This window comes from Xenopus laevis, chromosome 7S (assembly GCF_017654675.1).
Source record: "Xenopus laevis strain J_2021 chromosome 7S, Xenopus_laevis_v10.1, whole genome shotgun sequence".
In the NCBI taxonomy this organism is placed as follows: Eukaryota; Metazoa; Chordata; class Amphibia; order Anura; family Pipidae; genus Xenopus; species Xenopus laevis.
In genome coordinates this window covers 88717779-88745264 of record NC_054384.1, presented here as the reverse complement: position 1 = coordinate 88745264, position 27486 = coordinate 88717779, and the positions used below count along the sequence as shown (strand labels likewise).

General features: G+C 39.2%; 1 protein-coding gene across 11 annotated transcripts in view; it reads right to left on the bottom strand.

Annotated features, from left to right (window-relative positions):
- Positions 1-27486, bottom strand: part of LOC108697250 (calmodulin-binding transcription activator 1) — a 1304230-nt gene that overhangs the window by 40751 nt on the left and 1235993 nt on the right. For all 11 annotated transcript variants that reach the window (XM_041571497.1, XM_041571493.1, XM_041571494.1 and 8 more), the window contains 6 exons: positions 13001-13143; positions 11291-11487; positions 10087-10165; positions 9100-9415; positions 7169-7683; positions 198-385 (listed from right to left, as the gene is read on the bottom strand). In XM_041571497.1, coding sequence (XP_041427431.1) covers positions 198-385; positions 7169-7683; positions 9100-9415; positions 10087-10165; positions 11291-11487; positions 13001-13143 — 1438 coding nt within the window. The remainder of the gene's footprint in view (positions 1-197; positions 386-7168; positions 7684-9099; positions 9416-10086; positions 10166-11290; positions 11488-13000; positions 13144-27486) is intronic.

Genomic DNA, 27486 nt, shown 5'->3' with positions numbered 1-27486 from the left:
TTAGAGTGTAAGCTCTTTCTGCATAGGACCTTCCTCACCTTTTGTACTGGTATTGATTGTGATGTATGTAACTCCATATGTTCTATGTATATAATTCATGTGATTAAGTTGTATAATCACATTTACTTTACAGTGCTACGCAATATGTTGGCGCTATATAAATACATGTTAATAATAATAATAATAAAATAACTCACCGTATTTGTGCAGCGCTTGGTAAGTGATCAACATCAGCAAGATAACTGGCCAGCCAGCTCATGGTGGTGCTAAATGCTGCAGAGTCTGCCCTCTCTGCCAGTGACGACTCCATTGGTACAAAATTCTCCCTCTTGATCCTCTCAGGTGTTGCTTCTATAATCTGTTCTGCCAGATTCATCATATTTACCTGAATGGAAAAAAAGAAGGAAAGGGGAAATGTCCCCATGAACATTTGCCACATAAGAAAAAACGTCTAGAAAAAGGTATAGTCCACCTTTTAGTTGTCTTTTCCTAACAGCTGTTTGTTTAAAATGCATTTTCTGTTATTGTTATGGGATTTGCTTTCCCCCTGACTTTTCCCAGCTTGCAGTTTAAAAATGCTGATCCCAACAGGCAAAAAACATTGTTCTGTGAACCGAAAATGTTATTGTATATTACTTCTCTTTCTGTTGAGGCCCTCTAGTATTCATCTTCCAGCATCTCATTCAAAGTATTCCCTAGGTGCTAGGGGAACCTGTACCAGATAGCTGCTGAAGTGGAGAGCTATTAAAGAGGTTGTTCACCTTTGAGCTACCTTTTAGTATGATTTAGAGAGTGATATTCTGAGATAATTTGCGATTGTTTTTCATTTTTTATTATTTGTGGTTTTTGAGTTATTTAGCTTTTTATTCAGCATCTCTCCAGTTTGCATTTTTATCTGCCTGGTTGCTAGGGTCCAGATGCCATTAGCAACCATGCACTGATTTGAATAAGAGAAATATGAACAGGAGAGGGCCCAAATAGAAAGAAGAGTAACAAAAAGTATCAATAACAATACTTTGAATTAAAAAACTTTGAATTTGAATATCAAATTCAAAGTTTTTTCAGCAAATTTGGTAATCCTGCGATCGAATAAAAATCGTTCGGCAGGTTTAACTTGGCGAAGTATTGAAGTCGAAGTTTTTTTAAAGAGACAGTACTTCATTTATCGAATGGTCGAATATTCAAACGATTTTTACTTCGAATAAAAGTCGAAGTAAATTCGAATTTCGCTTGAATTCACTTCGACCCTTAGTAAATCTGCCCCTAATTGTGTAGCCTTACAGAGCATTGGTTTTTAGATGGGAACAGTGACCCCAAATTTGAAAGCTGCAAAAAGTCAGAAGAAGAAGGCGAATAATTAAAAAGCTATAAAAAATAAATAATGAAGACCAGTTGATTAGAATTGAGCATTCTATAACATACTAAAAGTTAACTTAAAGGTGAACCAGCCCTTTAAGCTAAATCATGAAAAAAATCTTTAAATAAAAATAAAGACCTTTTGCACTGTCTAAGAATATTAGCACTAAAATTGTAATTCTTCCGAACAATTATTACTGAGTTTCAAAATGTCTCTGAAAGCATTTTTATAGAAACTATTTGTCAGAAGTGTGAATTGTTTTGGGGCAAGCTGTCACACACACAAATCTAATGTTACCATACACAATACAGAAGATAGGTTAGAGTGGTGTATAGGTCACCACCGTTGGACTGTGGAGCAGTGGAAATCCAAGTTCTTAGGCTTCACATGGGAAGAAGATGAAGGAAGCCATCAAAGGCCTTAATTCCAGGAGCACAATGACACCTCAAGAGACACGTTTGCAAGTGACACCAATGAAGCACTGGCTTCTCTAGATCACGAGCACACGGAAATGAAAGCGGACACAGAGGATGCTTTTGAGATAGACAATTCCCATGACCTTGAGACATTTTAATAGCATTTGCTGGACATTGAAATTGGCTTTATTACATTTCATTGCTGCAAAATCGAGGAAATTAGGGGGGAAAAGACTGCTACATAGGGGAAGCAAATGATCCGTAGGTGACACCACCATTGTTTTTGTTCTTTTTGCACTTATTTTGCCTCTATTATCATACGTATTAGTGTCCACTAAGAAGTTCAAATAAACGTATGGTCCCATTAAAAAAAAACAAAAAAAAAACAAAGCAATGCCAGTAGCAGCATCAAGGGCAAATAAGGTCTTGAGCTGTATTGAAAGGAGCAGAGAGTCACGCAAGGAGGAGGAGGAGGTTATTCTTGCACTTTATAGAGCACTGGTAAGGCCCCATCTAGAATATGCCGTACCGTTTTGGTCTCCATCACTCAAACAGGACATTATTGTATTAGAGAGGGTACAGAGAAGGGCAACTTAGCTGGAGAAGAGGTGTTTAAGAGGTGATAAGATCGCTATGTATAAATATATAAGGGGATCATATAATAATCTCTCTAATGATTTATTTACCAGTAGGTCTTTCCAGCTGACACAAGGTCATCCATTCTGATTAGAAGAAAGGAGGTTCCACCTAAATATTCTGTAGGGGTTTTTTACAGTGAGAGCTGTGAAGATGTGGAATTCTCTCCCTGAATCAGTGGTACAGGCTGATACATTAGATAGCTTTAGGAAGGGGTTGGATGGTGTTTAGCAAGTGTGGGAATACAGGGTTATGGGAGATAGCTCATAGTTCAAGTTGATCCAGGGACTAGTCAGAGGCAAATCGGAGAGGCTTTAGATGGGGTTTTTTGCCTTCCTCTGGATCAAGTAGCAGTTAGACAGGTTAAAATAGCGTTTAAAGGTTAAACTTGATCGACGTGTATCTTTTTTCATGTTGGATGTACAGCCACAGCGATTTCAATGGTATAGCTGGTAGGGATGGGCGAATTTTTTCGCTTTGTTTCGCCGAAAAAATGACGCCCATAGACTTGTATGGTTTTGGACGCCCATAGACTTTAATGGGCGTCGGCGACATTTCGCCAGCGGCAAATTTTTGGCGAAACGAAACGGGTTAAATTCGCCCATCCCTAATTGCTGGTAATAATAAATGTCATTTTCGGGACATTTGTCGTCTGCAGCCTCGTCTAATAAATTGAGGCGACACTACCCTTATTCTGTATAGGAACCAGTAAAATTAAATTCATCACAGTTCTCTGCATTTGACTTTATACTCTATGGTTTGCATAGTTGAAAGTAAAAGAACTGACTGGCGCACACAAAGGGGCAAATTCACTAAGCGCCTAAGCGTCGAACGCTAGCGTTAATTCGCTAGCGTTTGGCATTTTCGTTACTGCGCAAATTCACTAACGAACACCGGTGTAGTTTCGCTAGTGTTACTTCGCACCCTTACGCCAGGCGAATTTTCGCTAGTGACGTAACTACGCAAATTCACTAACTTGCGCAGTGTACTGAACGCTACCTTTTACGCTAGACTTCCTTCGCCACCTCAGACCTGGCGAAGCGCAATAGAGTAGATAGGGATTGTTTCAAAAAAAGTCAAAATTTTTTCTAAGTCCCAAAAAACGCTGGCGTGTTTTCTACATTATGGGTGATAGGCTGAAAAAGATCGAAAAAATTTTTTGGGCTCCCCTCCTTCCCCCCTACATTTCCTGACTCATGGCAACTTACCTAGACAGTGGGCACATGTGTAGAGCAAAATAAAATTTTTATTTGATGATTTGAAGGTTTTCTTGGCATTTGTAGTGCAGATACGTATTCCTCCATTGAAATTTGAATTTGGCGCCGTATGCAAATTAGCCTTCGCTAGCGTAACTTAGCTTTACATAGCGAAACAACGCTAGCGCAACTTCGCAACCTTACGCTACCCCTGAGCGCAACTTCGGATTTTAGTGAATTTGCGGAGCGCTGGCAAAACTACGCCTGGCGAAGTGCGGCGAAGTTGCGCCTGGCGCAACTTCGAATCTTAGTGAATTTGCCCCAAAGACTTAACCTCAACCCAACTGAACCCCTGTGGTATGAACTGGAACACTAATTTCAGGCCCGCCTTGAATGCTCAATATCAGTTCTCAACTTCACTACTGTTCTTATGGCTGAATGGAAGCAAATCCTACCTGAATATCCTGAATATCTAGTGAAAAGCCTTTCCAGGAAAGTAAATGTCAGGACTCTATTGGCCACATAAGGTATTTTCTTTCACCAAGGGTAATAGTGAGATATAAAAGACAGACAAAGGTGGCTTTACAGTTTCTGTAAAACAAGACCAATCGCTTCACTTCAATTCTCAATTCTCTATCCTCTATGGTTTGAAGAATTATATTCAGTCAGTGACTGAAAGCAATGGGCAAGACTAAACTTCTAAGACAAAAGTGGAAATTGGAAAAAAGTGGAAATCTGTGAAATTCCTTTTATTTCTAATTCAATAAATCCCAAATAATTATGGGGAAAGGGCATGTTTAGTTCAAACACATTTTCAAGCAAAATGTGTGGTGTGTAGCAATGCTGCTGTGCAGGCAATTATTTTCATCCACCTTCATGGCTGGTCTTGTAAACAACTTGACCTAATTAGATAATGAATTATTTATTGAAACAATTAATTCATGAACACAGAGTTGTAGAGAAAGGAATCTATATCATGTTGGAGCTAGAAGATCGTTTCCACAACAATCCAGCATTTCATGGGTTTAACTTAGTATCATGAAAGTATTTTGTGTTTTAGTGTTAGAACTAGGATTAGTAAGCTTCTTAGAAACCTGCTCCAAGGCTGAAAGCAAATACCGTCTTTCTGTACTTGTCATATTACTTGGCAAACATGGGCACCAGCACATTGTTTAATGAAAGATTACTCATCTGGAGAACAGATGCAACTGGCCTGGCACACTTTATAACAGATTCATTTCTTCCACTTAATCTGATGCTGGGAAAATGAGAAACGTGCCATCAAAATGAGTGTAACCCTTGAACTGTGCTTTCCTAATTGCAGATAAACACAGGACAGTAGCGGAGCACAAACCAATTGACTGCTTGTCCCATTAAAGCAAGTAGCTGTTGGATATATTTAGCTAAATATTAACATATTACTAGATCATGCCACTATTATTATAAAATGAACAAAATATCAAGTAAACATCCCTCTCTGTTAAAGTACATGCATCAAATTTGCTCCAAATGAAAAAGCCTTGAGATTTCAGCAGACAGTATTCTGGCAATTTCTGGGTATCGAACTGGTAAGGCTATAACTTCCAACAGTGTAAGTTTTAAATGGACACTGTGCATTTTTTCTTTATTTTTTTTTTCTTTACACAGGTGGATTGGGAGTTGTATTGTATCTCTAGCTATTGCTGTGAAATTTCTGCAGTGTCTTAGCTGATACAAACCCATCTTCCTGGAGAATAGCTGCAGCTGAAATCCTTATAGGGACTTTGGGGAAATCTCCAGTGCAGGCCTCTTTACTTTTATTGACTGTATGTGGCCTTAATTAAACAGACAAATTCAAAAGGTCCTCTGCACTCCTGTCATCAATATATTAAGGACGTTGAAACATTGTGTGCCTTAAGCTACTAAAAAAATGCCTTACCCTTCAGACAAAACAGGCATTGTTTGTCCATATATTGCAATATATTTAGGCTGGCCAACTACATCAAAGTCATGGCCTTAAAGTTGTTCTCAGTTTTGCTTTCTAAAGGATTGAGTAAATCCCTGAATGTACTACAAAACTCTTTTCTTTGCACCAATGACTATGCAAGTAGTTATCTCCAGACATGGCATTACATGCATCTTAAGTACAAGAGGATCTCTTGGTGGGCTCCAGCCAAGGACAATTTCCATATATTTAGCACGGTGTATACAACTACTAGTTGTCAGAGTGGGTTTTTAAACTCAGGTTCAATGGCCCAGTTTGATACCAAGTACTATAAAAGTATTTTTATTACTAAAAACTTTGTGAAACAACTAACATCAATCTACATCACATTTTGCAATAACTATCTAACATTTAAACCATAGCTGTTCTATCTATTTTTATTTTCCATATTGGTATCAGGCATTGCAGAAGTACACAATGTTCCAGGAGTTTTAATAAGGCAGGCGAAGTGCCCTACTTATTTGATGTCTTTAATAAGAATAATGCAATACCTTTGAGGCTGGACAGGTAAAACGGCCTTCTGATATTAACACTGCAGATTTATTTACTGTATCCTGTTAAAGTTATGAACTGCTGCTATGAATGTAAGTGGCATATAAAGCGCATTTATCACAAAAGCCTTGTGGCCGTCTCAAGAGGGTTTGAGATAATGAACTTCAATGATCAATCTCCAGCTACTGGGACAGAACTGCTGCCAGACTTAACATTCTCTGCAATGATCGAGCGGCAAGTGACGCCTTAACCTGTGCAGGACACAACCCACAAAAAAGTCTCATTTAAGAACTGTGTTAATTATGGCAGATTATTGGTCTAAACTTATTTATTCCTTGAACACAGTGGCCTGGGACACATTCAATAATTAAAGAAAAGTTATTTATATTGGTCCATTAATTATATCAGATTCCAGTTATGCTTATGTATGGATTTAAAGGTCTTAAATTCTTTTCAGTATACTGTCATTATATTTTTTGTAATGTAGTCAAACTCAGCCTTGGATCACTAACACATAATGGCAGGTTTGGCAGGAGAAAGATGCAGTCGCTGATCAAAACTCTATAAAACAGCATACAAGAAGGAAACCAAGGCCAGAGGCACCTGCTAATGAATTTTACTAAGTTACATGCAAGCTTGTGACATGCTAGCCCCATAAAAATAGCTAAAGAAAGTCACTATACTTTTTTAATAATGCTTGTTTTTAACACAGATATAAACCCTTTTACAGGACAAACTGTATTGTCACTGGTCTGTCTAAATAATTTATCTTGTTATCTGACTTTCCCAGAATAGTGACAACTTTTTCATCTCTGAAATTCTGGTCAGTGTCACCAGATGAGACAGACTTGTCTTTGATTTAGTACCGGTGCCTTATTTCTACACAAGTCTACCTTTGAAGGTGATTTATTGACTTTGACAAAGAGATTATATCCTGTGAAAGTCATGGAACTTTTCCACTGGGGCCTGTTGCTATGAAATTTTTTTTTTATTTATTTTTGGGCTTTGTAAAGCTTAACAAAGTCGGCCAAAGGAAGAGAAGAAGACAGTTATACTTACACAAACACTATATTTAATGCAATTTTACCTGTAGGTCATCCATGTGCTGTAAGCAGTCCTCATTCTCCAGGTTTTCTCTGTAGGACAGTAATTCTGCATCTACCATCTCCCTTTCCGACATCATTAATACATTCATCTGTTCTCTTTGACGCAGCTTGTGGCCTACAATGTCCTTCCCCAAAGCAGACGTTTTGGGTGTTCCAGTCAACTGTACAGCTGACACACCGAGGTAAAGATCTTTTGGCTTCCATTTGAGGCCTGTGGTGGCTTTGTATGCAGAAGTATCAGGAGTGCGTGGCAGCAGGTCCCTGGAAAATTCACACATTCCCTCATTATGGGAAAGTGCTTCCGGCATAGATTGCTTGGTGCTAGAGACTTGCTTTCTGGCAGAAGATTGCTCCAAGCTTAGGGCAGTGGATATTACCTTCTCCTGATGTCCTTGAAAATATTCGGGGTTTAATTTGTGTTTTTTTGCTGCTGGGTAATCTTTTGGATTTTCACTACTGTAGTAATTTGCAGGTTCCGATCTTGGCCGGCGTAGCTCTGTAAACAAATTGATATAGTTAATCTTTATTATTAGTTTGATGTAATAATAGATGGGCATAATTGCTTTAATAACTAGCCTATTTTCATTAGAATGGGCACATTTTTCCCCAGGTAATACTATTCTAAAAGCATCTTCCAATTGTGATTCTGCAGCTAGAGTCTGCAGGCAATGTCCTCAAGTATTGAACCTGTTTGTATATTATACACTTATTGTATGTATGTCATTATTGGCATCGTGTGTACTGGGCATGATGGCTTCCTCGTTTGTCCTTCATATGTGCGCACATAACCTGGTCAGCACATGGAACCCAATGCCAAAACTTGGTGACATTTTTGCCTTCCATTTTGTGTCTGTAGGTTCTAAACCCGCTTAGAAGTTCTTCTGGGCAGGGACCTCCTTCCTACTGTGTCTCATACCACATTGAACTCTGTGTATTCATAATTATTTATTGTATTTATTATAATACTTGTCTTCCCTGTGTGTACTTTTTTATAGTGCAAGATTGTACAGTGCTGTTTATCTTTGTAGTGCTTTATAAATAAAGCTATACATACACATGTACTTGGTGCTTGGTCAAAGACATGTGTAAGGTACGAGGTTTACTTGGGACCATATGCTCCTCAATGCCCCCTGTGTTCAAGTAATTAATTCAATTAAGTTTATTAACTTAAGTGACATTCCATTTTTCCATTCAGACACAGTGAGCACTGAGCAGGCATTAAATATAAGTTTCCCTTTGCACTACAAGTGGACACCTTTATCCTACTCCCATTCTGCCTTCAAAATCAGAATAAAGATGGCCATACACGGGCGATAAAAGCTGCCGACAGACCGAGTCGGCAGCTTATTGGCCCGTGTATGGGGCCCCCCGATCGAGATCTGGCCGAAAGTCCACCAGATCTCGATCGGATGGTACTAAAGATCCCGTCGGATCGCGGCTGCATCTGTTCGTTGATGTGGTCCGGCGATCCGACCGCCCATTCCAATTCGCTACGATCTGATCGTTGGGCCCTAGGGCCCACGATCGGATCAGCCCGATATTGCCCACCTCAAGGTGGGCATATCGGAGAGAGATCTGCTCGTTTGGCGACATCCCCAAACGAGCGGATCTCTCCCTGTATGGCCACTTTAAGGCATTTCATTGGCAAGTTAGATTGCTGATAGATAAATGTAAGCCCTACTGATATTGTTGGCCATCAACACCCATGAAAGAGTTTGACTGTAGTTAAACAATATCTGGACTGCTTTAGCATGCCCAAGCCGGGACTAACTGGGCCATTTGGTTCTTTTCTGCTACCTATCCTTTGTTTCTGTATAACTGATTACTGCTGGAAGAGATATCTCCTCCAAATAAAGAAAATACAAGATTGTTTATTATTACCAATAACAAAAAAAAAATAAACTTGTCTTACCTGTATTGACATTAGAAATAATTGTAACTCCCTTCTGGGACTCATTTGAGCCAATTGCATCACTTTGCCACTGGGTTAACCAACTGTCTGCACTAGTGTCTTCACTTGGTGAACATTGGATCCTGGGATTCTGACCAATTTGTGACTGTTCCTCCCGCTGTAGCTGATCAAGGCATTCAGCCAGTTTCACGTGGCCTCTAGAACGTGCGATGGACAGGGGAAGCCTGCCTAGGGAATCAGGGATGGAGATAGCCCGCCGATCCCATTTATATAACACTACAGCAGCTTCAGTATGGCCAAGAGCACAAGCCCACATCTAGGAAGGAAAAGGAAATGTATTAATAACACCAATCTTTGCAAGTGTAATTCCGACTTATGGCAAAGTACAGAAAAGTGCTTCTAAATTACATGATTATGTTTTAAATTCACAGGTTGGGATGCGTTAACCAGAAAGTTATGAAATTATGGGGAGTCCATCTACTATAGATTCCCGCTGCTGAAAAATATGTGGTTTTTAAAACATTTTGTATAATTTATGCCCTCATTTATAGACTTATGGAATGGTGTTGACGAAAATAGCTTTCTCATTAATATAGGCATGTAACATACATCCTATTGGGCTCCTGGGAGAAAATGCATAATTGTCTAACAATTACAACCAGATATCCCAGCTAGTGCTGCCCCCCACTGCTGTTGACTGCCTCTCACCAAAAGCCTTCACAGTGTTGGAGAAATGCTTGTAGCTTGTAGAGAGATGCTTATTGGGTAGCCCTAATCTCCAGTAATATTTTTCCCTCAGTTATAAAAGCCAAGCATTTCTCCAGTGCTAAGGACCACAAGATCTACAATTCAAACCTGAAAAGTTTATGATTACTTGCACATTAGCTGCGAGCCGACATTTGAAAATAATACAATTCACTGTTGTTCACATCTTTAATTTACATATTCATTAAATAGGCTTTGCATACAATAAACAGAGAATCTCACCAGAGGAGTACACGAGAAATGATCAACATTCAAAGGATCTACTTCTAATTCCAAATCAATACTGTCAGCGTGTTTTGTTCTGAAAAGGAGAAAGAAATAGCATTAATCATTCTTTAATGGTCAGATTGGTGAGGATGTCTTACAAAGAGGCAGTAATCGCTGCTTTTATTAACTTAATGAGGCTCTTGTCTATAAATGGCAACCTTTGATATGACTTGACTGATTTAGAATAAGTGTTTTAAGTGGCCTCTAAAATTAGCACAACGGCATTTATCTCTGGCAAAGTCTACTTCTGCCAGAACTGAATGCAACCATATAGGGTAGAGAATAATGTGAACAGTGTCAGACTGGGCCTCTTAGGGCCCAACAGGCAACCTGACATCCAGCGCCTGTTTTAACAACTATTAGATAGAGACAGTGGCAAAAGGTACACAGGTTACATAGGGTTATAGTGCAAATAACAAACGACTAATGGGAATTTTCTAGGCCGTGTGTTCATCAAGATATCCTCTAGTACTCTGAGAGGCCAGTCTGACCCCGAATGTGAACATGTTTGTAAAGATTAAAGTTTTGTATGTCGTTCTGTTTCTAGAATATTTAAAAAGGTATAAAATGTCAGTAGCAGAGATGTTCATGTGTGGCAGAACAAGCTGGATATATGTATATCAAAATACAAACTCTATGGGCCTTATTTATCAAAATTCAAGTATTTAAATTAAAAGAAGACTGACCAAATTAGAATCCATGATTGGACCTTATTATTAAAAAAAGCACGGTTTAATTGGATCGGTTAAAAACACGATTTTTTCCGACTTTTGGGCCTAATTCCAGTGCAGACCACAGAAAGTTCCAAGGGACCTCTACCATTGACTTACATACAATATCGGCAGGTCTGAGATGGAGTATTTTACGATTCAGACTTTTCCATTCTCGGGGTATAATAAATCTCCAAAAATGTGAGTTCTTTTTCCATTAAAAATTAGAATTTTATAGTTAAAAAAACTCTATCTACTATCTGTCATTGGTCAGGAGATACTGTACCACTAGGACCTCTCCTTGTCCTGGTACACTAGAAGAACAGAATTCATTGGAAGTCCCCTTATCTGGCATGATATAGGAACTATTGTTATGTCATTGCTAACTGGAATATAAATTGTCAGAATATCATGCCCTTTCAACAGACAAAACCAATTTCCACCCATACCTCCATTTGATTAGAGTCTGAATAAGCGTGGCATAACCCTGGGCAGCAGCGAGATGCAGAAGTGTCATCCCTCTGAAAGTCTTGGAGTGGATCAGGTGCTTGGATTTTGCCCAGCAAGCTCGGCTCATCATCTTCTCGCAGACAACCACCACTCGGCTTTCAAAGCAGCTTCCTATAGAGCCAGTCCCAGTAGCACACTGTAAATAATCAACATGTGCTTAGATATTTGCACAGTGAAGCCAAGAATGATAAACCAAATTAGCTTTCTGCCCACTTAACTAATATGCCCAAAATATTGAATATGTAATTATCTAAAATAAACAGAAAGATTAAAATACATCCAACTGGAAAATAGCACCGACAAATTCGAACCACTCTCATGTGAGCATAAATTCTTATTATTTCATATCTGATTTTGGGAACTGTCAGTTTGCAGCCAACACAGACCATCTGCACTGATAGCTGGAGTAGAATGAGAATAAAGAAGCGAAAAATGGAAATCCAGTTCACCAGAAGGGTTCATCACAATACTTAGCATTTGGTTCAGCATATTATTCAGTCTTCATTGTATTGTTGTAGATTTTGCCATAAAAATGTTCTGCATTCAATCTTTACTTTGTCAAGAAGTTTATTTTGTTGTTTGTTGCTGAAGTCTTAACCATTAAACTAATGATTAGCTTCTTGTATAGGAAAGAAATTGTGTACATGATGATAGTGCTGTGCACAAATTTAAAGTTTACACAAAGTACAAATTAGCCGCCCTTCAGTGAATCGGTATAATAAAAAGAAAACGTTTTAGCACCAGAAGTCTAATTAACTCTTGTGCAACTACAGAGGGACCTATATAATTATATAGAACTAGGCCATTCTACAGATTAGTCATTTCTACGAGGAGGAATCAAGAATACATCTATAGGGTGCAGGCACCCAGGTGGCTAAGGTGACTTGCATTGATCTTTGTATTTTAGCTATCGGCATGTTTAAAGTGAACCTGTCACCTACACATAAAAAGGTGCATAATGAAAGTCCTTTGCAAATTAAACATGAAACCTAAATTCTTTTTTTTCATTAGAACATCCATATTGGTTATAAAGGTGTTTAAATATCTGAGCTGTCAATCAAATATTATCTGCCTGAGGCATAGAGGTGGGGCAGTCGACAACTTTCACTTTCCATTCTGCACCTCTTAAATGTCACTGCGCTTTTCACATTTTCCCTTCCCTCCTCACACTCTGTAATTATATAGGACATTGCACATGAAAATTAGGTTCCCCATTCTGGTGCATACACAAGATTTTGGGGTGATACACAATTTATCTTCATAACAGTGTCCACAAAATGGCTCCCGCCTGCTTGCTGTGATAGTGTAATTGCAAGACTGAAGGAAACAAAATGTAAATAATAATTATGGTGCAAGTCAAGTTTATTTTACTCAACTAACATGATACAAAAGAATTTAGAATTATTTCTTAGGGTAACAGGTCCCCTTTTAAGCAGTATGTTTTTCAAATAAAGCCTGAGACCCTATTCTGGGTTTCATCCATAACAACCCCTGACTTAAGTGTCAGGTTTCAGTGTCTTTGGGTGAAGCAACTGGTAATAAAGGACAGTGGCCTTATGTGTCCTGTCTTCTCCTGGTTTATTTTAACTCCAGAAGGTTACACAAATACATGTAAAGTACAAAGTTAATAGCAATTTGAAGATACTTACTTGTGCCTGGTTTCCTGCACTGTTAGTTCCACTTCCATTGCCTCCTCCAACACTCTGCTTATGTTGCTGAGCGCTTGTCATCTCAGCCATTCTCCTTTCCATCTGCTCCAAACGTTCCAGGATTGACATTCTAAATTGGTTATCTGAGTAAAACAAGAAGAATGATTTATCTAATTGCCAAGAATAATGTATTCTATTGAAATTTGAGCCTAAACCATTTGGTAGGGTCAGGGCAGCCATCAGGGGGGGACAGGGGAGAGAGTTGTAGGGGGCCCCGAGGGTAAGGGGGGCCTGGCCACGCCGCACTTACTTGATTAGCCAGCCCCCCTGCTTTCTGAGACCTGCCGACTTCGGGAAGGCAGGGCGGGAGCACAGGGGGCGGTATCTTCTGTCCATTACTTTCTCTTATTGGTCACAGAGTTTAAGTCCCGGTTGAACTGTTGGATTGGATAGCTGAGGTTTGAACTTCCCCTCCAGCTCATCCAATCAACATGCAGCTTTACCGGGACTTGAAATTATGTGACTAGTAAGGGAAAAAAATGCTGCTCCCCTCCTCCCTTCTGTAGTTGGCAGCTCACTTACAGCAGGTGGGCCACACTAATGAAGTAAGTGCAACATGACAGGACCCCCTAAAGGTAACCCTTTGTGGTCCCTGTTGTGTGGTGGTGCCCTGGGCACCAATTTTTTTTTAAACTTCTGGGGGGGGCAAGTTTTTTCTTACATGGATGTTTAAGGGGGCCCTGGCCACCAATTTTCTTATAATGTGGGGGGGGGGGGCCCTAGCAATAATTTTTTTCCCCATGTGGGGTCCGAGCCACCAATATTTTTTAATGGGGAACCCTGTTTTTTTAATGGGGGGCCCTGACCACAAATGTTTTTTTAAATGGGGGGCCCTGGTGATTTGAGTTGAAACTTATTGATACCCTTATACCACACACACTAGCAAAAATTCTCTATTGAACGTTTATTTTAATACACGCTGCTAATGCCAGTTGTCATATGAAATGTTCCCATAAAATGTAAAATATATTATATTGTCTTGGTAGCATTTGAGGAGCCTGGGGTGAGAATTTAATATACATGACTCTTTTTTTTTTTTGTTTTACTGCTGAACTTGATATTATGATGTTCATTTTCTTTCAAACTGGAGCTTCTGGATTTTTGTTATTAAAAGACCCTCTGTGGTCCTAGAGCTATTATTAACTAATAGCACTTTCAGGGAAAGGTTGTCTAGTTTCAAGCAGCTGTTGCTAGTTTTAGGTGGACACAGACTAGGCATATTGACTATTGTGTTAAATGAAACAATTCCTTGCTGTGTAGCGAAAAGCATCATTAACTGCAAATTATACATTTAGCACTTTCCTTTATCAATTTTCTTGGAAGGCTAAGAGCTCTCTTTGTCACTTTTATCAGTTTGCACATTTTTCAGTTGTGATATCACAGTGATTAACACATAGCCACCAATGGAAAAAATGTGCCTAGGTGATTGCTAATCTGTCACTCATCAGCCGTTACTGAGCTAGAATTTCATTGGCTGCTTGGAATCAAGTAACTATACTGTAGCTGAGTTAATGGAGAACAAAACCCTAAAAATGAATATGGCTAGAAATCCCATATTTTAAATATTTAACTTATTGAACCAGTCTTAGGGTTAATATTAATGATCCAGGCCTTCAAAGTTGTCACAGCACATTCCCATCTTGGATACTGTTAGGAGTGTCTGCGACACGCACATGCTCAGTAGCTTAGTAGCTGGAGAGTGGAGAACCTAAGCTTCAGAGTCATTGCAAATCATCAATAAGTAATTTAGGTTTTTATATACACAGATGCTATAGGCCTGATTATTAAATTCTGATGCTAGTTGTGCTGGGTTCTGAGTTGCCATGTACAAATAATCTGAATGATTCAGAATGATTCAGCCTTATACTGTGACATTTATATTATATCTATTCAATTTCTTGTGCATCAGTCCCTAAGCTCAGTGAGTGACAGCAGCACAGAGCATGTGCAGTGAATCAGCAGAAAAGAAGATGGGGAGCTACTGGGGCATCTGTGGAGGCACAGATCTTTACTGCTACATAGCAGCGGTTGCGTTGGCTGGAATGTACCCCTAAAATATAATAATATACAATGTTTCTGCTCCACCTCTTTAGTTAAACTATAAGCATACATAAAAAGGGGGGATGTGGGAGGACTCCAAGGATACATAAAATACACAAGTTCAATGGAAGTGCAACTGATCTGGCCAAGTTAGCTACAAACATACAAAAGAGAGGAGTCTGGTCAAAGCACATTCCCTTGTCCCTGTTACATTAGTAAGGTTATGATCATAACATTGTAAAGTTACCATATCAAATCAAAATACCCCATATGGTAGTCCTAAGTATTTACCCCTGGTCATAGGCTGGCACCTCCCTGCATAAGAGCATTTCTTGGGATAAGTGTCTCCTGACTAAGGGACTGGTCTCAAAGGGCTTAAGCCTCCCTACCATTAACAAAACTGCCATAAACAAAACACTGTTTTTTTTCAGGCTTAGTCCTCTGAGATTGACCAGACCACCACTCATTTTTAAAGGCATAAGACCACCTTAACCCTAATCATGCAAGCTTACATAGCAGTTGTCTGTGTTAAGTAATCGTGAGCCTTGCCAGGATATTACAGCTGCCCTCAGCCTGCCTTGGAGTTGGCAATGGAATACTGCCACATTACATTTGCATGGATTTAGAAATCCCAGTACTTTATGGTCTATATCAGGGGTCCCCAACCTTTTTCACCGTGAGCAACATTCAGATGTAAAGAGAGTTGGGGAGCAACACAAGCCTGAAACAAGTTCCTGGGTGGTGCCAAGTAAGGGCTGTGATTGGCTATTGATAGCCCCTATGTGGACTGGCAGCCTACAAGAGGCTCTGTTTTGCAGTACATCTGTTTTTTATACAACCAAAGCGTAACTAAAGAAACAGCTAGAAATGTTTTGGGTTTCTGTACCAGCCCAATGCAACCACAGCCCATTAGCACTGAAGATCTGTGTCTCCAAAGATGCCCCAGTAGCTCCCCATCTTCTTTTCTACTGATTCACTGCACATGCTCTGTGCTGCTGTCACTTACTGAGCTTAGGGACCCACTCACAATATACAGTACACATAGAATAGAAATGTCACAATATAAGGCTGATTAGTAATTAATACAGATAATTACAACATTTTTCTCCTAATTCAGTTCCAGTCTTTCCCATAGACTTCAATGTGATGAACAGTGGGATGATTCTGATTCTATGGAAAAATCTGGAATTGAATTAAGAAAGAAGCTTTTCTAATCAAAGTGAATCTAGCCCATTGTTCCAATCACCCCAACCCCCAGAAAACATTCACTGTAAAACAGTTGGGTACAGGGCACTGGCTCTTTGTAACAGCTGCACAATTGCTCCTGTCATATCCAGAAGCGCTGCTTTCATGTTAATGGATTTCTGCCCAAAATATTCATAGACAAAGCAGTTGTCTGCCAAGGCTTTTTCAAGCATCCTGAGACTGACAGCAGCAGCTAGCAGGGATATCAAAAGAACTGTATTTCACATAGATTGCTTTCCAGTGAACACTTAAATACACCAACTACAGATACTGTGGTTCTGGGAATTCTTTTTCCAGCTGCTTTGCATTCTGGCTTCTGGTTCAAAAGACGACTGGCAGCCGAATTATATCTTACTTGGAAAGCTGTTTAGAATGTTGAAACACTTCTGTGATCCATCCCCAAGATTTTGGAAATTGTGGTGACTGGTGTAATATTGGGTCAAAGGTAGTGATGGGCGAATCTGACCCATTTCACCAAAAACTAGCGAAACAGCAAAAATTCGCCAAAATGCATTGAAGTCTATAAGTGTCAAAATTATTTTCATGAACAACATTTATTAATGCATCTATGGGTGTCATTTTCGCTGTGAAACTCGGCTGATAATTACTAGTTAAAGGCCCCTTATGCTTAGCAGGAACCTACATAAGTAAGTATAACCAGCTGTGCCCTCATTAAACCTGTCCATGGAATAGGTGCAGTTTTAATAGACCCTGTAAGTCACATCAAAGCACATTTAGCACTTAATGTTAAGAATCATCAGGAATCAAACCCTGGCCTTAGTGTTTGGACAATCCTGCACTATTCTGGTGAGCTACTGGGGGTCTTAGTGTTTATGCTGGACACTGCCCTAGACAGACTTTTAATAATGTTTCTTGCAAATCCATTACCTCGTCTTGCCTTGTTCACAACATGTGTTATCATTTAATCAATCAAGGCCCTTTATAAACCTGCCCTGACCAGTGATCCTTGCTTGATCATCTGAACTCCTGAGCCCGAGCTAGCCTGTGATTTCTGTGAATTTTGTGATTTCTGTGACTCTGTGATTTCTGATTCCTGTGTTCCCTGCCTGTTTCCCTTGCTCCTGTTTCCAACTGGTTCCCGATACCCGTGTTCTCTGGATTCCCTGGTTTGACCTTTGGCCTGTTACTCGGCCCTGCTTGACTGCTGCCTGCCACTGACCTTGCCTGCCATTTGGACATTGCTAAGTCGTCCACCAGCCCTGACCTTCACAGCCCGTTATTGGATTCGCTCAGTCTTCTATCTCTACCCAGGCCTGTATCTGGTTTTTCAGTTTGCACTTCTTTTCATTGTTGTTTTCAGTCTAACCATTAAGCCTCCTTCACTTTATCATGGCTTCTGCTGTTAATCCTGCAGTGAATGTGTGTCATCTGGGTTATCCAGCATATAGGTTTCAAACTGCTGGACATTTACCAACATTTAGACATGACACTATTAGCATACTGAGTGCTCAACTGAACCCAACTGCAGGCCAAAGACAATGGCAATATCTCAATGATGACTGTCACAGGAATTTCCTGTAATTCACATTCTGGATTAAGCCATCATGTTTTACGAAGAGGTACAAGTTGGTGTATTACCGTGTAAAGAAACCTTAAAATATACTGTGGTACAGGTATGGGACCTGTTATCCAGAATGCTCAGGATCTGGAATTATTTGGACCACCATACTTTAAGTCAGTGATCTCCAACCAGTGGCTTGTAGGCAACATGTTGCTCACCAGCCCATTGGATGTTACTCTGTGGCCTCAAAGCAGGTGCTTATTTTTTAATTCCTGGCTTGGAGGCAAGTTTTAAATGCATAAAAACCAGGTGTACTGCCAAACAGAAGCTCTTGTTGGCTGCCAGATTTCACAGGGACTACCAAATAGCCAATCACAGCCCTTATTTGGCATCCCCTGGGCATTTTCCATGATTGTGTTACTCCTCAACTCTTTTTAGTATGAATGTAGCTCACAGGTAAAATAAGATTGGGGACCCCTGTTTTAAGCCTACTAAAAATAATTTAAACCCAATAGCATTGTTTTGCCTCCAATAAGGATTAAATATATCTTGGTTGCGATCAAGTACAAGGTATTTTTTATTATTACAGAGAAAAAGTAAATCATTTTAAAAAGTGATTTTAAAAAAAATTGAGTTCATGGGAGATGGCCTTCCCATAATTTAGAGCTTTCTGGATAACGGGTTTCCGGATAATGGACCCCATACCTGTATGTTGTATGGTGCTGAATTCAGGATTAATTATAAGTGATGGACAGTGACAGCTTCCAAAATAGAACATGCACAAGCCAAGGAAACTGATCTACTCAATTATCTACAGTTGAATCAATCCCAGCTTACAGTGTTAAATGACTTCCTGCCACAGATATAGACTTATACAGACTGCAATTAACACAGCCCATCATACACACTTTCAGTGGGTATTGAATGCTATTATCTACATCCATCCAGTTTATATTAAACCACCTGTGTATGGAGCACAGTATCAACTGGTTCATGTAATGGCACGTGCCAGTATACATGTCAGTCATTCAGATAAAGTCACCACTTACCACACAGCCAGAAAAGGCTTTGGCATTTCACAATAAGTGTAATTTAGTATTAAATATAATCTGTACCACCCTGTCGTCCATGTATAATAGTCAGAAGCCCTTTATCCAAGCACACTTTATGCTCCCTGCCCCCTGGATGTAACATGGGGACTGATTTCATAACATTGGTGCTATAACCTATTGCAACTTTCTCTGCTGTTATATTCATAACTTACTTTTTTGTATTTATTTAATTTGCAACAGACTGACCAAAACGGCAAATTGGTTACTATGAGTAACCGTAACTGGATCAATTTGGTGCCTACGTTGGTAAAACCAGTTTTGCTGCAAATTGTAACTTTATTCCTGCACTTGCACATACAGTATGTTCCAACACAGCCCTGGTAATACGTCTGTGTATGTAAACAAATACAGGAATGGGACCTGTTATTCAGAATGCTCGGGACCTGTGTCTTTCTGCAATCTGTGCCTTAATGCTCCTAAATAATATTTTAAACATTCATTAAACCCAATAGATTTGTTTTGCCTCTAATAAGGATTAATTATATCTTGGTTGTGATCAAGTATAAAGTACTTAAAAAAATAATCATTTGATTAAAATAGAGTCTATGGCAGATGGCCCTTCTGTTATTCAGAGCTTTCTGGATAATGGGTTTCTCAATAATGGATCCCATACTGGTACAAATATCATACACCTGTGCCCCAGTGCAAAACTGTGCATGTATCACATGCTTACATACAGGGCTGAAGGTCCTTAAGCCAAGGACTCCTAAGAACATTGGTTCTGTTTGCTGAGTTGTGTACAGATGCATCCCTGTAAACCCGGGATGCCGAACCTCAGACAAGACCCAAAAACAGTCTCCAAGCAGTTCAGAGTGGGTCTGTATGATGCCTTTTTTTAAATACAAAAATAGATTGTTTCCTACTGTAGACAATAGCTATTAAATTCAAGTGAATGGTTAATAGTCCAATTGGATGGCAAAGCTAATTCCGAGACTCAAATCTTGCTTCCAGGAGAAAGGCTTAGAAATCCTTCATTTGTATCCACACAAAACATTTAAAAGCATTTTTTTTTTTTAACTAAACGCCATTCCGATTATACTGTACATAATTTCGCACCATTTGGCTCACCATGACGGTTGGTACATAAAATAAAACAGAAAGAACAGGCAAGAGTAGTGAGAGGGAAGCACAACAAAGCGGGTCAGTACCAACATGTGGTGCTGTTTCTCAGAGATGCCTTTGTTGTGTTAGTGCTGCAGTGTGCTGCAGTGCAGTTGATGTCATCTCCTCCTACTATGTAATTCTCATGCACAGCACGTCCTCTGCAGAGACTGACATCTGACTGACATCACTGGGCTCGTCCCCCTTCTCGCAACATCCCCGTGCGAAACAAAACAATGCTTCTCCATCGCTCTGCTCCTTGCTGCCAGTTGCCAGGAAATGTATCACAAGTTTGGTGCAGTGGATCATTCTTTCCCTCTTGTTAAAGGCTGGATACTGATTTATATATAGCACATGTCGCTCAGTTTATTAGCTGTCCTCTTCTGTCAAGGCCAGCACATTCCCTCTAAGGCAAAAGTAAAGATTGCGCTAATAATGTCCCAGTTAGAGAGAAAGTGCAGTAAATCCGAATGACAAGTCAGTAAAATACCAAAAATCCTGCGCCCTGCCAGTCACCGTGCTTCTATCATTCCAAGGGATTATCCTAGATTTCTGAACGAAGGTTGGAGATCAGAGGGATATGTAGCTATTTCACTATTGAACCCAAAAATGTATATAAAGGGATGCCGTTGCCATGGACTATGTTCCAGTTAATCTCAATGACCCAGCTCTGTTCTTTCAGTTGGGTTTGAACCATAGAAGAAAAGCAGATTGGAATGATCATGAATGGAAGGGTTGAGGAGGCCAAAAGAGCATTTAACCTTGGCCCTTGCCTAAATAAAATATTGTAGAGATATTTTGGATGTAAAGGTTTGTAAAAAAAACTTTTCATTATAGTAAGTCCAAGCTTATCTTGAAATGATTGTTTAAATGTTCGACTTGTCCATCAACTATGAAGAACATTTTAAGCGTTATCGTCTAGTTGAAGCTAGGAAAACTGTGGGTAGCCGCCCGCTTGGCCCTGCAAACAGTTGGACAATGGATACATTTCACTATCACCGGTGAAAAGCTTTGAACCTGCCCGATCGATTTTCTGACCAATGTCGAATGAAAAATCGTTAGATGCACGATCGTTCGGTGTCCATTAAACTCACGATAATTTGGTGGATTTGTCAGATCGATCTTAAATCGGTCGTTAAGGAAAGAAAAAAATCTTAACATCCATGGTGAGCTTAACTTATATTCATTGATAAGACAATGATGGCTGAGCCACAGCCCTTTTAAAATAGGTTCTTTTTTTATTCTAATTTTCCACTATTTTTTTGTGTACAATTACACAGGTGTGGTATTACTACAATTAGGAAATCCTTTGCAAGATTATATCAACTACAAATAGGAGTAGGGTTGCACCTGCCCAGTTTTCACCCAGACAGCCCCGTTTTCAGAATGGATGTCCTGGTGAAAAAAAATGATGAGAAAATCTGGGCAGGACTCTAAAGTAAATGACAGAACGCCCCACCCCTGGCATCAGTGCATAACCCCAATCCAACACTGAACTGCCATGAAACCTCGTCACCCCCATGCCAAATTTCATAATGTGGCAACCTTAAATAAGAGTGAACACTTTCCACAGTATGCAGTAAACACGCTGTGCTAGTTTATAGTCAGTGCAATAGAATGTCTTACTGAAAAAGCTATTTTTATGCCAAAAAACCCACTGCCACTTTCAAGCAAATATTAAATATGCACAATGCTCAATTAAATTATTCACAGTTATATAATCTGTAGGGAACATTAGTACAGTGCAAAATGCACCATTTTATTCTTATTTTTGCAAATGTTTATTTCTTTATAACTTATTCCATGTATTTAAATTTTCACATCTCAAAACAACACTACTAGTGTGACATAACTAGGGAGGGATCTAACAAGATGGAAACAGGCAGTGTGCAAGTTTGGATATATGGCTCTGAACCATTAGGCTGTATCTGTGCCAGTGGTTCTGGATGCATAATTGGCCAAAGGGACATAAAGGAGTGATTTGCATGTCTCCGCCCCTTAATGATGTCATATGGGAGAATTAAAACTTTCATTTTTGGTATTTAAGCAGTGCTGTGTGTATGGCATGAGACAAGTAAATACCTTTCGGTTTTCCACATTCCTGGAATCTCAACACAATATGCCCTCTCTGCTTACACTCTATACTTGTGCTCATTTTCTTCTACCTGCCCTCCATGCTTCATCTAGGCACCTTATTCCAACTCTGTACCCCCCTTCCACCACCTCTGTGCCCTCTCTGCAACCTCCCTTTCCACGTTCTATTTCTGTGTCTCCTCCTCTCCCTTTCTTTGTATGTTTTTGTGCCACTTTCCTACTCCTTTGTGCATATCCTTGCACCCTCATCTCCTTACTGAGCCTTCTCTAATCTTCATGTCCTTTCTACCGTCTTTTCCCCTCCTTCCCATTCTTCTTTGCTACAAAGTCTCTCTTCCCTTTCCCCATGTCTGTACTCTCTGCCCCTCCGAGCTGTCCAATGAACTGGCAATTATTGCTCATATTAACCACCACAAAGCACTTTAAAAAAGGTGAAAGAAAGGTGTGCAGTGAATCATAACTCATTATTTAGTATAACTACTGTTAATGGATTGACTGAACTAGTGAAACATCTAAATCAGGTTTGCTAATTAGGTTATGCAAAAAAAACAGTCAGACTGAATTTACAGTTGACAACTACGTGTATCTAAGAAAATGTTTTTGATGAAGGTTGTCTAAGTTTGGTGCATGAACCATACTGCTATAAGTAACAAACTTTACTATACTATAGCAGCATCACTTATTGCACAGCAAAGAATTCAAGCCAAGGGGCTCTTATCACAACTTCCATATCTTTAAGCAAACTTAAGTCATAAGCACTGACATCTTGTTTGTTCCAAAAATATTTGGGGCTATTAAAGAACAGCATGTTATACACTACCATCAGAATAATAATTGCATACTATGCGTAATTCAATAAATGTACATACCTCAAGTGTTTCATATTCAGAGCTGCTTGAACTATTACGTAGGCTTACAGAGCCAATCTTGGCCCTAACACAAGGCATGAGTGAAACAGACTTTTGACTCTAGTAAACTACAAGTTTACAATAAATTTTCTTACTTGTTACAGGAACCTCTAACTGTAGGGGCATTGAGTAGTTATACTATATAAGAATGGCTGCAAACCAAAATAACTGCAGTCAATGGTAGTAAATCTTCATTGTGGTTATATTGCAGGCCTAAGGCAGCCATTTGACAGTAAAAAACCCTCTCAAGTAAGTTCGGTAAGACTGCAGCTACTTTATAGACAGTTTTATGACATCACATTACTACTAATAAAATAGTAAAGCTCTATTGCTTTCAAGGACCAAGGGAAAAATTCCGTTCTGCTGGTAATGAAAAGAGTACAGCAATGCAGTCACAAATAATATCTTTACATGAAACTACTATATATTGACTATAAAGCGAGTCCAGTCAGCAAGTAAAAGTTCCCATATCTTGAAACTAAGCAATATTGGTGTATGAATATGACCTGTGGGGTTTTATTGTTGCCCTTATCACTTCCTGTTGCGTTTCTATGATGCCGGTATAGGATTCGTTATCCGGAAACTCATTATCAAGAAAGCTTACGGGAAGGCAATCCCTGATAGACTCCATTTTAATGAAATAATTCACATTCACAGAATGATTTGCCTTTTCTCTGCAATAATAAAACCATACATTTTATTAGATTAGATATGGAGATCCAAATTATAGAAAAACCCCAGATCCCAAGCATTCTGCATAACAGGTCCCATACCTGTATTACCTTCTACCCAAAAAACAGGGGTGTTTAAGGGACAAGATATTTCCTCTAGTTTTGTGACTAGAAACATATGCAGCAATTGATAGTCCTTGTATACAACTTGTGTATTAGCTATGTTGATATTTTGCATTTTAATGCATAACATGGCTTGTTAATTACAATAACCGGTTAAAGCTATAAATTATTTTTCAGACCTTTAGAATGTTTTTGTCACCTGATGTGGCCCTATCAGTTGAACCTTGCTAGAGTGAGATAAAGACATGTATAACCTTGTCTAAAGGGAAGTCTGTCCTTGATCAATAAAAAAGTCACTAGTAAAGCCTTTAGAGTCACTTGCTATATGACCTTTTGCAACTTACGCATTTGGCAATTTGCCTGACAGTTGAATGGCCTGCAATACAGGCTGAGGTCCCCGTGTCTTCCTAGCAGGACCGCCATCAGAAATCGCAGGGCCCCGTACGTCAAAATTTCCTGGGCTGCGCCCACTGCAAGCCCCACCTACAGGTCCGCCCTCCCCACCACACAGTAAAAAAACTAAAAAAATATTGGATGTTAAGGTTCCCACATGTTAATAAAAAATAAAAAGATATTGGTAAAAAAACATTTGTGGCCACTTCTCCGATGAAGTATGTCTATACGAAACGCGTCAGACCATAAACTGATGTAATTCTTTTTTAACCAATGTTTAAATAAAAGTAATTTTTTACTGAAAAGTTGAAGCGACCAATCTGTGACCCTGGAAGTGCGCTCCCATACCTTGGGATTCTACACGGCTGATTGTTTCCTTAGCGACGGACTCGGGGCGGCAGCACCCGGGTCACATTACCGAAAGGGTAAGCTTATCTGTATAACTTTACATACAAGAAATATTGTGGACATAAGGTCTTTTTCTCCCCTTTTGTTTGGGGCACCAATAAGAGCAGGGTTCGGGGCATATTGCACCCGAACCACTACATTAGAACGGTGAGCTAACTGAAAACATGGGAAATGTGTGATGAACTGAACAGATAGAGCTTATAGAAAAACGTATAGATTCCTCGTATTGGATGCATGGTGTAACATTGTTTGGCCAGGGCCCTCCCCCATTAAAAAATATTGGTGGCTAGGACCCCACATGAGAAAAAAAATTGGTGGCCAAAATTGGTGGCCAGCCCCCCCCCCATTATAAGAAAATTGGTGGCCAGGGCCCCTTAAACGTCCATGCCTTCCCGAAGTCAGCAACTCTCCTCCCTGTCCCCCCCTGATGGCTGCCCTGCTTCCTAGTGACACATAAGTGTCAGAAGCAGCCTCATTCACAGGTGTCCAAACTGACACTTGCACGCGTGTCTGGATCCAGAGATGAATACTGACTGTCATTGTGCATCTGGTCCTAGCTTAAGTAAAAAATTGATTCTCTTGCTCTTGTAGGAGCCATAATGGGATGAATGGGTTGTTCTTACACAATGTCAACCATACACGGCATGTTGATTGCAAATGGATTTATTGAACTGTCTGCTCCACTAAAAGCCATTTTTGTAGCCCAAAAAAGCTGATTTTTCAAACTTGATCAAGTTGGGGTATCGTTTCAGTTTAATTTTTGAGAAGGTACAAATTTAAAGAAATAGTATACAATAAGCAATACTTTATACTCATCCTATGCAGCTTATATTGCGATGGAACTAAAGACATTTGGGTGGACTATGTATACAATGTGCCAACTACTCAGGTATGGAACATAGATTAATCACAAAAGCAAAATACTACCTTTCTGGGTGAGCACACACAATGACTGGTACCCACCCCACAGTGTAGTGCGTTGGTTTATATATCCATCACATCAAATCTAAGTTTTAGCAGGAAGCATTGAACATTATTTTGTTCTGTCTTGATTCTGGGATCCATTTTCTTAAATCACTGTTCTCTATTCATTTTTATTTTTAGTCTATTGTATAGGTATGGAATCCGTTATCCAAAAACCTGTTATCGGGAAAGCTCAGAATTACAGAAGGGTTGTCTCCCATAGGCTCCATTTTTTTCTACATTATCAAAATGATTTCATTTTTATAATAATAATAAAACAGTAAAGGTATGCGATCCATTATTCGTAAACCCGTTATCCAGAAAGCTCCGAATTACAGAAAGGCCATCTGCCATAGACTACACTAAAATACAATAATTCAATTTTTTTTAAATGATTTCCTTTTTCTCTGTAATAATAAAACAGTAGCTTGTACTTGATCCCAACTAAGATATAATTAATCCTTATTGGAAGCAAACCCAGCCTATTGGGTTTATTTCATGTTTACATAATTTTTTAGTAGACTTAAGGTATGTAGATACAAATAATGGAAAGATCCCTTATCCAAATAACCCCAGGCCCAAGCATTTTGGATAACAAGTCCAATACCGGTACCTTGTACATGATCCAAACTAAGATACAATCCGTCTTTAGTCAAACAAAACCCTATATGGGTTTATTTAATGTTTATATGGTTTTCTTCTAGATGTAAGGTATAAAGATACAGAATATCTGTTATCTGGAAAGTCCCAGGTCCCACACATTCTGGATAACATATCCCATACCTGTATTATTTTTAGTGTATACATGATGATATACAGATATGAACTCTTTTGGACACACTGCCTCTTTAACACTATTTGAGACACCTGTAGCAGCAGAAAAGTATAATTTGGTGTTCGGTGCAGATTAATATATATAGTTAAGGCACTGACTGTGTCTGGGAGAAACTGATTAACAGAAATAGCGGCTGCAATGTAACGAGGGACATAATGACTGAGCACAGTGCGTTATATGAAGAAGTCACGGGTGGTTTATTGCATTGCTACAGGACAGAAGAAATATAATTTCCAAGTAGTTTAGGTAATGACATCAGCAGCATTTCATCAGTCTTCCAGCAGTGGCATATGAATGGAAAGAGCAAGCCATAAATATCCTGAGATCTAATCTAGGCTCACTTTTGTACTATAAATGATACCTCTATGAGGTGATAAGTGCTAAACACTAAGGGGGTTATTTATTAAAGTCCAAATGCCAAAACAATCAGCTATACTATAATTATAAAATAATATAATAATTTTTAGATTTATTATACCCTGAGGATGGAACGTCGGAATCCGAAAATCTGGCATATCAGACCTACTGAGGTTGTATATAAGTCAACGGGAGAGGTCCCTATCCTATTCGGATGTTTCTGTGGTCTGCGCTGGTATTAACAGGAAAATCCAACTATTCTGGACTTTTCGGGCAAAAATCAAAATAAAATTGTATGATTCGAATATTTGATTTGTTTTTTTTTTCGTGTTTGTCCTCAATCCGATAAAATCATGATTTTCTAATAATAAATAAGGTCCAATCATGGATTCTAGTTTGGTCTGACTTTTTTTATTAAAATAATTGGATAAATTCGAATTTGATAAATAAGGCCCCACATTTATTGGCAGTCCACTATATAAAAAAGAAAAAAGATTTCAATAATATTTTACAAAGTACTGGTCACTTAAAATAACAATGTATGAAACATATTTTAGTAATGAGGCAGTCACACAGGATGCCACCGCAGCTCAAAGCCAAAATGGACTTTAGGACAATACTTTCCAAGCTCATTATCCTAAAGCTTGTACTTAA